The sequence below is a fragment of the Mus caroli genome, chromosome 16, assembly GCF_900094665.2.
Source record: "Mus caroli chromosome 16, CAROLI_EIJ_v1.1, whole genome shotgun sequence".
Lineage (NCBI taxonomy): Eukaryota > Metazoa > Chordata > Mammalia > Rodentia > Muridae > Mus > Mus caroli.
The window spans coordinates 54,974,351-54,990,986 of record NC_034585.1 but is presented as its reverse complement, the minus strand read 5'-3'; the positions used below and the strand labels follow the sequence as shown (position 1 = coordinate 54,990,986).

At 42.2% G+C, this 16,636-nt stretch overlaps 1 protein-coding gene across 7 annotated transcripts in view; it reads right to left on the bottom strand.

The window, feature by feature from the left end:
- Positions 1–15,913, bottom strand: part of Cldnd1 (claudin domain containing 1) — a 17,262-nt gene extending 1,349 nt beyond the window's left edge. Inside the window, exons 1-7 of one of the 7 annotated variants that reach the window (XR_002379998.2) lie at positions 15,785–15,913; positions 15,229–15,500; positions 12,617–12,926; positions 10,924–11,034; positions 9,579–9,716; positions 9,243–9,465; positions 1,374–1,482 (exon numbers count right to left, since the gene is read on the bottom strand). Coding sequence is in view for 4 of the 7 variants with exons in the window: in XM_021185370.2 (XP_021041029.1) it covers positions 9,245–9,465; positions 9,579–9,716; positions 10,924–11,034; positions 12,617–12,926; positions 15,229–15,309 (861 nt within the window). In the remaining 3 variants the exon portion in view is untranslated. Of the gene's footprint in view, positions 1–1,373; positions 1,483–8,056; positions 9,466–9,578; positions 9,717–10,923; positions 11,035–12,616; positions 12,927–13,138; positions 13,190–14,279; positions 14,470–15,228; positions 15,519–15,784 lie in introns of those variants that run through there. The other 6 variants (XR_002379999.2, XR_003835154.1, XM_021185370.2 and 3 more) reach the window with 6 other exon arrangements.
- Positions 15,914–16,636: the final 723 nt, after the last annotated feature.

Here is a 16,636-nt window from a genome sequence, read left to right as displayed (position 1 = left end):
GGGAGAGGGGGAGAGGGGGAGGGGAGAGGGAGGGGGAGAGGAGAGGGAGACTGAAATAGCATGGCATTTGAAACCTCAATGCTCAACCTGGCTCACACACAACCTCCAAAAACACCACACCCCGTAATCCTTACCAAACAGTTCCACCAACTTGGGAACCATGTATTCAAACATACAGGGGGCCATGTCATTCAAACTACCATACTACATTATGAATGAAATCAGTTAAAATGTCTAATTTCATAGAGTTTATAGCAATTCTGGAAGGGACAACGTGTTAGACAAAAATTACTACAATTTAGTAAATGGATGATAATTTAATCAGAATCTCTACGTTGTAATTGAGGTGTTAAAACTCATGCCAAAAGTCCTGTCTAGAACAATTTTCATGCTCTGAATGTGGATGCTACATTTTGTGAGTAGGGGACTGAGACAGAATTAAAAGGGGGAAAGGAGAGAACCAGAGAATACTGACTTCCCCCCTTTCTCCCTGCTCTCTAGCAGGCCATGAGGTGAGCTGTCTTGTGATTGAATGAACCTTCTGAGACTGTTAGTTAAACAAAAATTTTCTTCTTTCAGGTTGTCTGTGTCAGGTAATTTGATTACGGTGATGAAAGTCTAGAAACTGGACCATAAGTTAAAGCCATGGCCTGAGCTCACCACTGTCCTAGAAGATCTATGTGTTGAGGATAAATCAGCCTGGAAAACTGGGACAGAGACATTCTCTGAGGAAGCCTGAGGTCTCACAGTCCAGTGCATTGTGAGGAGGGCAGGATTTATGTCTTTTCATTCTATTGAGCCGTTAAGAGGTAGATTGCTCACACATATGGCACACGTCCATTGGAGTTGGGGGAGCCTATGAAAAACACAGCTCAGTCTTGGAGAGTTCAAAGATGAAAATTTTGGTGAGATGGGCCTGGAGCTATATGTTATGTACTCTACCAGAGCAGAAATGTCTGTGAGTACAATGTCTGTGAGTACAATTTAACAGGTACATCATGAAGCATGAGCTAGCATTGTCTATTGGGGTTGGAAAGTCTACATAGGTGTTTAAAAGTGAAGTTGCTGTGAAACATGGTGTGTAACATGGGCCAGCAATGACAGAAACACCTAGCGTTTATTTCTCATTTGATTTCAAAGTATGTTTTGATTGTTGAGTATTCAGGAACTTTTCAATGTTGCTAAACTCTTCACAATACCCACATTTTAAGTATGTGGCCTCTTACAGGGACGCACAGCATTTTGTAAGCAGGACTCTAGAGGAACTCCAGGTGCCATCTTGTGACCAGAGGACAGCCTTACCAAACACTAAACTTGCTGGGTTTTTGGTCTTAAACTCTTAGCCTCCCAAACTGTACGAATAAATTATTTACCTGCTACATGAGTTCTATCCTGGCAGAGGTTTGGAGTTGTTGGGCTTTAATTACAAACTGGTAGTTAGCACAAGCACTGAAAGGCCAAAAGTCTCATCCTGGCACGGTCCTGTTTGAGCAAAAGAATAAAAATGTAAGCTAGGAAGCAAAAATTATTCTATTTTGAGACATGTGAATGGACAAAATACCTGAGTACTGGAGCCCTGTTTATTTTGAGGTAAACCTTTCTTAGAAACCAAGGGCTCTTCTCAACCTTGTGCTGGAGTACAGCCATAGGGTACACAGCAGCTTGGAATATTGCAAGCATTGTGGTCTGACTCGAAAACCAGTCAAAGGCTACTTCCTTCCCTGCTTGTGTAGGCCTCCATTTAACAGTTAGCCTTTATTGGGATCCTGTATTTCAGGATCTGTCCTAAGCCCTCTACACATTATAGCTTATTTAACACTCACAATACTGACACAGAGGCTAACTTTTATTTATTCCATAGCTAATCCATCCTGTTTCTGCCATGTGGGGAGATTAACTTCATTTCATGATCTTTCCTTTCAAGTTCTAAGCAAAGAGTATGAATTTGATAAAATACACATTACTCAAAATATTCACCTTCTTGACAGAGGCCTAATCACCCCCAACTACAGCCCTACTACAGAAATTAGTATCCCTCATTTTCAATGTTTTCTTTCCTTTTAGTTACCAGCAATGAGGCAAGAGGGTGGGGGTAAATAGGAAGACAATTTCTTATAAATAGGTAATTTAAGGTTACTTTGCCTAATTTTTAAACCAAACTTGATCACAGGTATGTATAAGGGCACAATATGGTATACGTAGCACCTGGAGCTTATATTTCAGGAATTGATTGGAGAGGTCTCGGGACACTGGGGAGGCTTTAATTTAGAACAGAGGCGAAAGCAAGCAGGTCTTCTCCCTCCTGTTTTGACACCCACCACAGGGAGAGCACTAGGTAAAGACACGCCCCACCCATGTCCCAAAGCAGTTGATGCAGGTCTTAAAGGCCAACAGGCCATTTCTCAGCCCAGAGGTACTCAACACTTGACTGGTCACCAAAGTCAACCTGAGCCAATGGATCTTGAGTTCCCTGTCTCCCATTAGGGATTAAGGATGTGGAGACACAAGCTTTATCAAAGAGAATTAAGGAAGGGAGAAAAATACACACAAGTTGAGAAGGGTCCCCAAATGGGAGAACTATGGTATTCCTGGAGGAAGGGACTAAAGAGGCTGTAACTGTGCTTTTATAAGGCTTATGCAAGACATGAGACAACAACTGACGTCATTTCTATAAACTGCTTACTTCTCTGAGCTTTTCTTGGGCCAAGAAATTTAGGAAGTCACACACTCTGTGCATTTTCTTCTGATGCAACCAAGATGCTGATCAGGCACTCAGGGCTAGTACTGCATTGCTCGTCCCATTGAAGGTAGCTGAAGTGCCCCTCTGTCCCACTCTGACTTCTGCTCTATCATCTGATGGCTGCTAATACCCGCTGTGCTGATGTTACTGCCAGCATTCAGTTGTCTCACTAGCTGCTAATCAAATTACATTCATTGTTCTCAGATTCATGCAGCCAGCTTAGAGTTTCAGCACTGAAGGGAATGGAGTCCTGACACAGTTTCCAAGAGGGAGCTAGAGTATTCCTTAATGATCTCTTCTTTAGCTCCTTTATGGGGTAGTCTGGGAAGCTGGACTAGGTGGAGCCTTTTTAGAAACTGTCTTACTTAGGGTTTTACTGCTGTGAACAGACACTATGACCAAGGCAACTCTTACAAAGGACAACATTTAATTGGGGCTGGCTTACAGGTTCAGAGGGTCAGTCCATTATCATCAAGGTATAGGGCACTATCCAGACAGGCATGGTGCAGGAGGAGCTGAGAGTTCTACATCTTCATCTGAAGTCTGAGAGTCTTAAAGCTCACACCCACAGTGCCACGCCCACTCCAAAAAGGCCACACCTACTTGAACAGGGACACCCCTTCTAATGGTGCAACTCCCTGGGCCAGGCATATACAAACCATCACAGAGACTCCTTATTTACATTAAGTCTTGTTACAATTGGCTGCATTAGAAGCAAGAACGTGTGAAAGACAGAAGAGCTTTGCTTATGCTTCTCAGGAGGGCTGGGGGCAGGGGACAATGAAGGCAGCCAGAACTGTTTCCCTAGAACCTTGCTCAGCTTGGTTACCTAACATGCAAATGAAAGCCCTTTGGTTTCTCCTCCCAATCATTCCTGACAGACAGCACCCATGGTTTCAGTGCTAATCCTTTTAAGCCTAAGGTGTGGCAAATAGAAGCTGACCACAAAGGGTCAAGTCAGTAGCTTCAGACAGGACTGGAAGCAGAGGGTGTACTTCCAGCAGGCACTACTCACGTTGCTTACCTTACTGTCTCTAACAACCTTAGAATAAAACATACATAATTTTATTTCTTAATTTTTATTATAACTATTTTATTTTTAATTTTTATAGTTTTAATTATGTGTGTAAAGTTGTGCAGATTGAGTGCAGTGCCTGTAGAATCCAGAAGAGGGTATGTGATCCTCTGAAACAGATGTTAGAAGCAGTTGTGAGTCTGCCAATATGGGTCCTGGGAACAGACCTAGGGTGTACGTGTTCCTAACCACCGAGCTATCTCTCCAGCCTTTGATTTCTTACTTTTAAATAGTTTTCTACCATAGTTGCCTGATGGATTCACTTCTTAAAGTTTGAAAAAATTATAATGACCTAAACACTTCCAAATCAACTAGATTGGATTGTCTAGAACAACAGCAACTTCTATAAAATTATGTGTATGCATGTGTATTTGTGTTTTGGGTGTTTGCATGTGGGTGAAGCTGGCTATGGAGACCAGAAGTTAAGTGTTGGATCCCCTAGAACTGGAGTTAGAGGCAGATGTGTCTTCTGGCATGTGTGTTCCAAGCTCAGAGCCTCTGAAAGAACAGTACACACTTGGAACTTCTAAGCTCTCTCTGCCAGCCAGCCCCCGCCCCCCCCCAAGTTGTCTAGAAAGCTATAATGTGCAATCTAGGCAGAGAACAACTTTATAAGCTCCGGTAGCTCATACTGCAACTAGTCATAATTAACATTTCAAGTGACTACTTTACGATGGGCAATTTACATAATCATCTTCAATTCTCAAACAGGTATGTTAGTCATACAACATCACAGGTGTGAAAAGTGGGGCTTACACAGGCTGAGACAGACAAACAACTATGTTTATCCTTCTGTCTCCTGCGCTGGATACTTCACCCTACACCAGGCTGTTACAGGGGATACCCTGGTCCAGCGATTTTTCCTGTAAAATGTATTCTTTCTTCCATGGGGTGAGAAGGGGGGGTCATAGACACTCAAAGAGCTCATCCAACATTCCTTAAGGATCATTTACATTCCTTCCATGGGACTTGAGAATACATTTCCTGAGTGTTATGGAGAAATAAGGCAATATTCTGAGATGACTATACCTGTCAAAAGTTAAGTCAGTCTAACTCCTTTGAATAAATAAGCTGTAAGTTTTTGAACAGGCATCTTGATTCATTTTGAGATTGAACCAGCAAAAGCAGAATCTATGGAACAAACAATGGACCATAAAAGCAGAGAGCACGGGAGTCACAGATGTTTATAAACATATGACAAGCCAAGACAAACAGAACAGAAGGCTGGATGGTTGGGAAGAGTCCAAAAGCTGCAAGACAGGTGGCCTGAAGTTCACACCCTGAGCCACCAACACTGAGTCAGTAGATAAAAGGCGACCAAATTATTCAGTAATGCAAACAACTTTAAAATGTGAACACAAAACAGACTCTATTTTGAATTTCTAAACCTCTTCTAAGATACAATAATACAAGCTGGATCTTGCTTTACAGACGTTTACCTAAAGTATGTAAGTGTTTATATGTCAGAAAAATCTAACTCACTTAACAGTAAAAATAAATCTGATTATGAAAGTAATTATTATGGTAACTTCTCTAGGGTAAATAGCCACTGTTACCCTGTTTGGAATGCAAATTCTCACATAATGAATATATAGGACACTGGCACTTAACTGCAATTTGACCTAAGAGAAAATCATCTCATTAGAGCCGGTGAATGAAGGAAAAGAATTTCTGCATATAAACGTGTGTCCTTGTTTCATTATTTTTCTGAGTCATGATTTCCTCGTGAGGGTTGAAAGGAGGGCAAAAGACACCGCCCATCTGTCAAGGGCTATGCAGCATCCTGCCTGTAAAATACCAGTTTGTACCTTCAAGGGCTACTTAGCTAGAAAGTTCCAAAACTTGAAAATTTAAAGAAGTTTGCATTTGAATTGAAAGTTTACAGGAAGATTAAGCATTGAAATGCCTTCACATTATCTTTTAGTCAATTAGTGTTTTAATTGTGTGTGTGTATGTGTATGTATGTGTGTGTGTGTGTGTTTGTAAAATGTTGAGTGCTCTGTGGTGACACCCAAGTGGAACTAGGGGACAACATTTGGGAGTGAGCTATTTTGTTCCATCGTGGATGTCAGGACTTGAACTCAGATCTTGAGACTTGTGCTTGCAGTGAAAAGCTTTTATATCTGCTGAGTGTTCCGACTAGCCCCAGATACAAATGTTAACATTTATATCATGTAAATAGTAAGTACTCAAGATTACCTGAACAAAGAAATTATAGAATTATTCTTTCTTTTAATTATACCAAGTTTTGGTGTTCTCATGGTTATCCTTAAATTTAACACAAAAAGAAGTACACAAAAATATTTACCCATATCATTTAATTATTGAAGTTGTAAAGTTAGTTTTAAAATGCATTTCCTGAGTGCCATGAAGCATGTTCTAGAACACAGGAGATTAATATTACCTGGAAGGTTCCTCTGAAAAGACTGCTTAGGGGCTGGCAAGATGGCTCAGAGGGTAAGAGCACTGACTGCTCTTCTGAAGGTCCTAAGTTCAAATCCCAGCAACCACATGGTAGCTCACAACCACCTGTAATGAGATCTGACGACTTTTTCTGGTGTGTCTGAAGACAGCTACAGTGTACTTATTTATAATAATAAATAAATCTTTGGGCCGGAGTGAGCAGGGCCGACCAGAATGAGCAGAGATCCTAAATTAAATTCCCAACAACCACATGAAGACTCACAACAATCTTTGCTTGGAAAGATTGCTAGGATTTGGCTTAGATCAATCAAAATCATTATCAGCTATTCCATATGGTTCAATTGGGAAAGAAAAACTGTTATCTTATTACCGAAAGGGCTCTATTACATTGGCAAAAAGTTACTGTAGAAGAGGATGCCCTTAACCACGCAATGTATATTCAACATACAGATTGAATGTACAGGCTTTCCCCATTCTAAGACACTGCTGTCCAATTCTGACTTCATCTCCACAGTTCACGTTAAAGTCACGTTGAGGTTAACAGGCAAATCATTTCTAAGCTGCACTCCAGGTATCTTTGTTCACTTAACTTTTACCATGTCCACCTCCTACAGAAGTTGTTGAAGGGAAAGAGTCAAGAATAATTTAGGAACAATGACAGAAAGATTGGAATCCCAGCTACCCAGGTGGCTGAGGTGAGAAAGATTGCAAGGTCAAAGCCAGATTGAACAACTTAATGATGATCTTACGGTACTGAATACCTGTTTATGGTCTCGCAGTTGGGAGGCTGAGGTAGCAGATCAGTTCAAAGCCGGGCCTGGCTAGTTAGTGGACTCAAGGCTATTGTCCTACATAAGACTCTTACACCAAAACCACTAAAGTAAACAAACAGGGCAATGGATGTAGCTCAGAGCTAGCTCATCTAGTATACACATTGCCTTTTGGCTAATGTACAGTACCAGAAGTAAAAGTAAAAAACAAAAAAAGTGTGTAGAGCCGGGCGTGGTGGTGCACGCCTTTAATCCCAGCACTTGGGAGGCAGAGGCAGGCGGATTTCTGAGTTCGAGGCCAGCCTGGTCTACAAAGTGAGTTCCAGGACAGCCAGGGCTATACAGAGAATCCCTGTCTGGAATAAAACAAACAAACAAACAAATAAAAGTTTGTACAAACTCCAGTAACCAGCACCATCAGAAGCAACTTGCCAAGGTGATCTGAACACTGGTAATTCAGTGGCTAAATTCTCTCCTCCCAGAACACAAATACCCAGTCATTTAATGACGTCTTAGGAAAATCTAGCCACATTAAGTATAACACACAGAGATCACAGACCTAGTTCAGAAGCATGCTTCATTGAAGACACTCTGTTTTCCAATGAGACAGGCTTTCCTGTTTCTGCAGTAGACTATGGTGATTTGAATGAGCCCTGTGGGTTAGTGTATCTGACCATATGGTCCCCAGTGCTGTTGGGAAGGTAATGGGACCTGTAGGAGGTGGTGCCTGCTGGAGGAAGCGCTATCACTGGGGGTGGGCTGTGAGTTTAAAGCCTTGTCTAACTTTCAGTTCGTTCTCCGTGTTACCTGTTTGCAGTTGAAGTTGTGATTTCTCAGCCTCCTGCTCCAGTAACCTCCTGCCATTATGGACTCTGCCTCAAAACTGCAAGCTGAAATAAACGCTCTTACCTAAGACGCTTTGATCATGGTGTTTTATCACTGCAACAAAAACTAATATACAGAGGAATAACTCATCTCCCACAGAGATCCACACAGACCTCCATCTTTTAGCCCCTCATATTGTGATCTCAAACAATTTAGACACTCTACATGATTCTCTTTTTTTATTTTTTTTTTAAAAAAGACAGATTTAGGATTTGGTAAGAAATTACTGAATTACACTTTTTAGAATCTGTGAAATGCTACAATAATGGAGTAAATAAATAAGATTTTTAAGTTCAATGTTTACAGAAGACATATTATAAAAAAATGACTGAATTAGAAGACACTAAGTAATGTTGATACACACCAGGAAGGGATTTGGGCAAGGAAAGGCACATCATTTCACCACAAGAAATAAAGACCCATAAATGGAGGTTAGTAGGTGGCAGCTACAGCTTTAGATCTTGTGGTGGTAGTACCCCCAGTTCTGGGGGGTCGATATTGGTAGGACCTCCCATATAGTACTCAGCTAGAACAAAGAAGTTGAGGAATTGGCTGTGACTCTTCTCTCACTCTGTTAAAACGAAAGTACTCTTTAATAAGCCTGGTGTGGGGGGGAGGGAGAGGGGAGCAGCAAAAATCCACAATGGTTTGAGGCATTGAAAATCCTAATGAGTTTCAGTTTTTAAAAAAAAAAAAAAAAGGTATAGTGTAGTCAACTTTTCTCACTGAATTGAAATTTTGCAGTTAAAAGCACAATTTCAAGTAAACATCATTTTTTACTTATTTTTTTTTCTTGTAGACAATCACAGTATAAACAGCTGCCGTATTTCACCTCAAATAAAGTAATGTACCAAAGTTTAGGGACACGTTAGCTCATTTCCCAATTTTATGTGCACACATCTTGGGGAACGCTGGTTCTGCTAGCTGACTGCTAGCAACAACAGGAAAGTAAAGATGAAGTCTGTCAGTGATAACAGATATCATACACAAACTCATTTCTAGTTTCATAGTTACTGCACTACTGGACTGAGCAGACGTTAGCAGACCCTGTTTTGGATCAATTGTCCACTGCTAATATTCTTTTACAAACTTGGGTCACATCTCTACAGTTCTTTCTGTCTGAACTCTGAACCTAGATCAGTGTGGTAAAAAAGACTAAGTCACTCAATGAAAACCACATACATTTTAAATGGTATTTAGTGGCACTGTATATAAATAAAAGGGGCTTTTAGAATACAATGGCTTATCCACAAAAATAAAAATTAAAGACAACTGAGAGGAAGACAAGGGAAAACCTCAATAGTTAAAAAAAATATGAAAAATATTAATCATTAAGCAGGCAGCCTCCCTTCATGCCACACGATAAGCCTTCATTAAGGTGTACTCTTTCCGGTTGGTATGGGCAGCCCAGATGAAGAGAGCAGACGCCATGAACTGTAAGGGAGCCGAGACGCAGGCCAGGCAGAAGGACCATCCAAATTCTCCAGATACATCCTTGGGCAGCTCTACTTTCTGATGTAATAGTTCAATGCCAGCAACATAACAACTCACGGAGCCCAGTGTGCACAGACCTTAGGAGGAAATTTAGAAATGTAAAGGTGACTGTGAAAGAGCACAGGGCAAAGCTTCTCAAGCAGTACAGACAGGACAATGACATGTGAACGTTCAGAGATTCAAGACTAACCTGCAAGGAGATGGAGAATGCCTGTGGCGATGGTGGGATACAGGCTGCGGCAGATACAGGCACAGAGTCCAATCAAAGCCCCAAAGCACATCAAACCCAAGCTAACGAAGGGTAAAAGGAACTGACAACGCCAAAGGTCTGGGTTTAAAAAGAGGAAACACGGATTTCAGACCACTTTTCTACAAAGGCAATTTTTCACGTGTTCTAAAAGATTGGTATAGCTCTTCTCAAAAAGTGAGAAACTGGTATCTTCATATCAAATTTTTTAACTCCAAAAGGATTCCAACTTTCTCCTGAGACAAAGGGACACTAACAGTTAAGTTACTGAAGGGTTAGAATGCCCTATACTCATGCTTGAATTAATCCTCCCAACACCTTACACTATTGGTGCTACTACTGTTTAGTCTTTGTCACCGAAGAAACTGAGGCAGGGGTGTTAGTAAATTGTACAAGTGAAGGGAAGTGAAGAATCACAATTTGAAGTGAAACACAGCTTCCTTCTATGGACAGACAGAATGAAAGTCTTTGCATGGTCAAAGGCAGATGCTAGCAAATAACAAATGCTGATGACAATGAGGACATGGTGAGCCTGAGGTGTGTCAGTCACTTAGTGGCAGCTGTAAATCTCATTTCGTACTCGTTCTGTTTTCTAGAATGTCACACAAGTCTCTGTTTCTGAATATTACACCATCCCTTAAACTCCTGCAGCTGACAGACTTCTTCCTCTCGCTCTCATTGCAAAGGTAAATAACTGCAGTGATTCCTTTGACAGCACCGGATGGGTAAACACAAACATAGCCCTAACATCTGCAGCTCTGTAGCTCGGATCTGGAGACAGCATTTCATGGCAGCCTACCCATCAAGGATTAGAATACTCGAGACACTGTTTACTCTGACATCTCCTCTGGTTACTGCTGCTCCCTGGCACTGGAAGGGTACTGACCACAGGCCTGACACCTGCTGAGCCACTGAGAGCTTGCAGCAGCTTCTTCAGGTATGCTCATGGGAGCTCAGGCAATGGCAGTGGGCATTTCAAGTAGAAATTTTATTTGGTAAACCTACTAAACTCCTCTTAGCAACATCCTTTGGTGATCTAAATCCCACCCTCCACTGAATTCGGTCCCTCAACTACAAATTATTTGAAGTTTGTGAAGTATGTTTCTGTCTTCCGAATCATAGTAGCCATGTAGCAGAGCTCCCTGGAACGTTGCTGAGAAAGGCAGCTCACGGTGACACTGTGTGCTAGCACATCACGGTGACACTGTGTGCCAGCACATCATTCCCACGGCACACCTCAACCCAGCACATATTCTCCCAACTGCCCTGCCGAGAGCCGAGTACTCACAGGTGCGAAGCAGATCAATGCCGCTATTGTGGTTCCCGGGATCCACATACTTCTCCATGAACTGCTCGTTTAGTGTGAAACTCATGCATTTGGTAACCACATCAAATGACTCTGGAACAAGAACAATGACTGCTTGTTATTTTCCTGGAAAAGATGCCATAATAATCTTTCAGTGGTTATCTTTGGAAGTAAAAGGTGATGCAGGAAGACATTCCCCCAAGCATGCATAATCTCTGACTCCCAGTGACATTCAGGTGACTCTGCTGCCATCACTGAGTTTCAGGGACAGTCTCAAGATTTAGACACAAGGATGAGAGAAAGGAAACATAAAGGAACAAAGGAGAACATATGTTAGGAAACCAGGAAATACGGACAGGGACACAATCTGAGGAATTCTGATCTTCTCCCCAAAACATACCGTATCAGCCACAGTCCGCAAAAGTTGACATAGTCAACCTTCCTAGGTTTCTGGACAAAAAGCTTCAATCATTCTTACCCAAATACATTCTAACAGAAAATCCTAACAGCTACTCCTTCAAAGTACACTCAAGATCTAGCTACTACCCAGTGTTACTATGCTGGTCTGATTCCAGTGATCTCACATCTGAATTACAACCACCTCCTAAGCAATCCCAAGCTGATAGCCTTGCCTTATGCCCATGGGTATAGATATCAGCCAGGGTGACAAGGTCAGCTCTCCTCTTCAGAAACCTAATTTGCTGCCGGATGTGTCCCACTCACACCTGCCAGGATGTCTCTGCGTATGAACCGGAGGTTTTATAATACACTGTAGCTGTGTTCCCATTCTTTGAATGTAAAACTATGTTTCATATCTGGTATTCCTTTTACTAGATGGAAACTTAAGCGTGTTCTGCTATGATTTGAATATACTGCTTACTCAGGGAAAGGCCAAAAGAAGTAAATATAAACAAAAATAAACTGTAAAATTTCTCATTTAATACTTGAAAAATTAAAGTCTTTGTGTTAATAGAATTTTTGAAGAATAAATCTGAGAAACAACTTAGATTCTTCTATAATTTTGTTTATAATTCTTTATAGTTGTACAAGTCTCAAATATGTACAGATTTAAAGGCAGAGTTGGTCAAATTACAGTCTCTAAAATACAAGGCAAATGATGGAAACCTACTGTAAAATAGGTAATCATTTTTGGTTTTGTTTGCTTTATGAGAGAGTCAGAGCTTCTCTGCATAGCCCTGACTGTCCTGGATCTTGCTCTGTAGACCAGGCTGGCCTCAATTCAGAGAGATTCACCTGTCTCTGCCCTCGGAGTGCTGGGATTAAAGGCTTGTGCCACTGCCGCCTGGCTAACATAGCTAACTGTAAGAGGGCAATCAACTCACAGTTTGACTTGATTCTGCAACTCACATTCTGACTTGATTTTGAATACCACTAATTGTCAAATATTTCAACTGTTCAAGCTAATTCCTCGTGACAGGTGGCATGAATAAAAAAACAACTTAATTGGCAAATAAGTATGAGGATTCAAATGTCGATCACAATATGAGGTGCCATGGTATCATCGAGGACAATGGGATTGCACAGGAGTTGAGGAAAGACAATGATAGGAATAAAACAGATGCAGAAGACTTTGTTAGGGGAAGGAAGCACAGACACACTTGCACGTCACTGGGCCATCATTATTAGGACGTAAAGGACGGAGACGTGAAAATACCTGTCCTCTCCGGGGGTGTATACCAGTGAGTGTTTTTGGGTATGGTGATGCACCGTCTCCACAGTCCCAAGCTGCCGTTGTATCGGAACAGAACATCGTTGTAAGTCTTCTCATCCGCCTCGTCACCGAGGAAATCTTCCCAGGCGATTTTATTCGAGTCACTTGAATTCTCTTGAATGGGACTTCGATACTCATACCAGAAGTCCGTGCCTATGGAGGCCGCCATGTAGATGGTGGAAATCAGACTAAGCACACACCCAATCACAAACGCAGTAGCAAAACGGTTATCCATTCTGGCATTCAGACTGCTCTGTTTTAAGTTAAAGAAAGAAAAGTCAGACCTCAAGAGCAAATCAGAATATGCTAAAAAAAAAAAAAAAAAAACCCTTTACCCTACTCCCCATCCCTTCTTTCTGTAATGCAATGCATTTATAGATGTAAAAATTTACAAACAAAAGGGCAAATGTTAAGTTTAAAACAAAACGCATTCTCATGAAAAGTACTTATTGAATGCTCACATACCCAAGATGCTACGGAGACAGAAGTCTTGTTCTCTAGTCTATCACCTGCATACTAAAACAGACAACACTGAAAAGGACATACACATTACAGGTACAAACAACAGACATGCTCATGGTCAGCAGGGCAGCGTGCACACCTTAAATGCAGAGTGGATTTTTACACAAGCTATAAACCTGCTATGTGTTTCAGGCTTGTGTGAGAAAAAAGACAGAAGAATAGGAAACGAAGAACCCCCAGCTTTTTTAGTGGGAAGGCTTGCAATATAAATAAGGGCAGAAGTGAGGAGTAACGTGGAAATCAGAGTTGAAGGTGTTAACCCAAGGGGGAAGTTTAAATGTATGTCATAGCAAAGAGAGCAAAAACACCATGTTAGGTATCAATCTCCCTCAATCCAATTAAAGCTAAGCCAAGCCTCTTGACACAACCAGATTCTTCACTCCTTACTCCCCGCCCCCCCCTTCCATTCCATTACACACTTCTCAACCTCCCAAACTGTAATACTGCTCCGTATATCCTAAAGTATAGGATACATCCATAAAAACTAAATAATCCCTACTCGCAAACAGAAAAGTGACTTAGGCAAAATCTGAACACTCCCTAGGCGTGGACAGAGCTCCACGGCGGTAGTAAATGGCCGCGGTAAAATGACTCAAGGCAAGATCACGCTGAGTCAAACCCTGCCAAGTGTATGCACACCGTGACAGCACCAAACCCCTCGTCTCAAGCACCCGTGAAAACAGGCTCACAAACTGGGGAGCGGAGTTTGGAAAATGGGGAGTGACTGGGGAAAAGACCGGGGCGACTGCAGTCATCAATAGCCCAGCAAGTGCGGTTTGTATTCTGATTCTCAAAAATCTCGTCCATCCTGGTGCTCTCGGATGACCTTAAAGGCCGGGTTCTGGAAGCTGCGCCTGGCGCAGTCACCCTGGGCCGCACAGCAGGGCCTGGCATGGGCGGGCGGAGGCCGGCAGGGCTGGGCGAGCGCCCTGGGTACCCGAACCCAGCCAGCCCCAGCCCCTTGGCCCGGAGCCCCGCCCCTCCCCGCCCCGCCTGCCGCTCCAGCCTCCAGGCCGGGCCGCGCCAGCGAGGAGCCCTCTCCCCACGCCGCGAGCCGTGCCGGCCCGCGACCCCACGAACTCACCGCCCATCCTCTCACTCCACCGGCTTCGCCCTCCAGCTCCGACCACAGCACCCTACTCTCCCCGCGCCTCCTCTGACGCACTTCCCTGCAGAGCCCGCCCCCTCCATAACTCCCGCGCCTCCGCCTCCGCCTCCACCCCAGGCCGGGCCAAAGCGGCCCTGGGCCGAGGGGCCTTGTGGGACTTGTAGGAATACTGGAGGAGAAGGGGCTAGAGCCAGAGGAGAGCATGCCTGATGACGCGCGAGGAATTGTGGGGAATGTAGTCCTCTCCGAAGAAAGAACTCTGAAGATCAGTGAGAATAGCTGAGGTCTTAACTGCGGGATTGTTACACCTCAAAAAAGGAGGGACCAAGCTCCAGAAAGTGATGGGGGAGAATCTTTGGTCAACCATAGTCAAAGACTTTGATTTAGCCGAGATCTAACGTCGAGTCTTCTGTTTTCCCTACGATAACACCCTACCTCTAAAAATCAGTACTACTGAGTTGATGAACTTTAATGGAACTGTACTCTTCAAATACCAACCCCCCCCCTCCCATTTCCTACATCTTCCCTCCCATTTGAACAACATGTTCTTCTGTTTTGTTTAAATGTAACTAAAGATCTAACTAAACTAGCATTATAACCTGGTATAATTACGTTATTCTTGTTTGAAGAAATCTGTTATTTGCTCTCTACTGTAATCAAGTTCCCTGTTTGTTTCAGTTGTTTAAAAAGAAAAAAAAAAGGGGGGGGAAGCTTGTAAATCCGAAGGATACTAGATTTCAAAAATGTTACTTTAAAGTGTGAATGTAATATGAAATGGGATTTAGAGATCATTTTCAACAGAAAAAGTTATGGATAGCTGTATGACATGGAAGCAATGGAGTGATTCTAAGCCCTCAAATACTTCACAGAAATTTCTAAACAGGTAGAGAAGATTTTTTTTTTTTTTAAGTTAGAAATCGTTTGCCTTTGGCTTGTGGTTCCGGTTGACCATCACAGGCTGTGTCTGGAAAAGGACTTCTGGCAGAGCCCAGTATCCACATGGCATGACTAGATTTTCACGGATAGCATCAGAGGAAAACGTGATTTGCCTCAGGTGTCATCTTGAAAGCTCGATGAGTGTGTAGAGTCGAATAGTGAATCCACAGTAAGACTTGTGAATGCACTTATGCAGCTGATGTCTTCATCCACCGGCCTTCATGAGACGTCTACTTCCTGAAGTAACTTGTGCAACCAATTCTGGTAAAGGGACATTTTTTTTTTTAAGAAGAAAAGAAACAGCCTAAGTTTCTAGACAGAGAAACTGAAGCCCATGAAGATGAACTAACTTGGCAAACATGAACACTGAGGTTAGTAAACTAATCTTAAGACAATGGACAATTTACTTCATAATCTTTAAAATAAGATTGCCTTTGGTTTTCAATATATGGACTTTTGAAAATAGAATCTATAGATGAGAAAATGTAAAAAATATCAGGCAGAGGACCTGAGGATTGTTAAGGAATCATTAAAGCATTATTTACAATTGAATGTCCAGTGTTTGAATAAGATCAGTAGAAGTAGCTTTTTACAACTCCTGATTGTCCCAGATGAAGAGGAAGAAGCCTGTCATAAATAGTGGTAGGTGTTCTTGCACACCTCAGCTGGCTTCCGGACCTGTCTGCTAACTACCCAGCTGCGAGACTTGCCAGGAGGGCATTTAAATGTGTTTGCTTAGTCGTGTGCTCTGGAAGTTCTATGTCGTCATGACACAGGAGGTAAGAGGTTCTGGAGTCACTCTACAATGGACAATGATGCCTTCACCTTCCAACAGCACAGAACACCCAGAAAATGCTCAGAATCCTGTTCACTCACAAACTTAGGGTCAATATGGAAGTGTGTCCTTGAGGTTTTGGCCACCCTGAAAGCCACAGAACAGGAGACCTCAACTTCCTTCTCAAACACAGTCCCACAGACCACACATTCACATTTCTGAGTTATCTCTGCATCTTTGGTGTTTTCCAATTTTTATTTATGCTATGTTCTGTGGGTAGCATTGATCTGTAATCAATTTTTAAAGTTAAATAGTTTACTCCTATTTTTTTGCTGGACTGCTAGTCTCATATGTATTATTAATGAACCAAGTAACTTAGCAACTATCACAGATTATGGGATATAGGCTTCAAACAGAGTTGAACTAGGCTTCTGGCTAAATTTTCTAAAGCTGATGTTTCTAGTGTTCGGAAGGAAAGTATTGTAGTTATGGTGCACTATAAATGAGCCCAGTAACAGAAAATCTATATGGTTAGATAATGCTCTTTCCACAATAATTACCTTCCCTCCCAGGTTCCCTAATATTCTTAAATACAATTCTTCTTATTTAGAATGTTCACTCT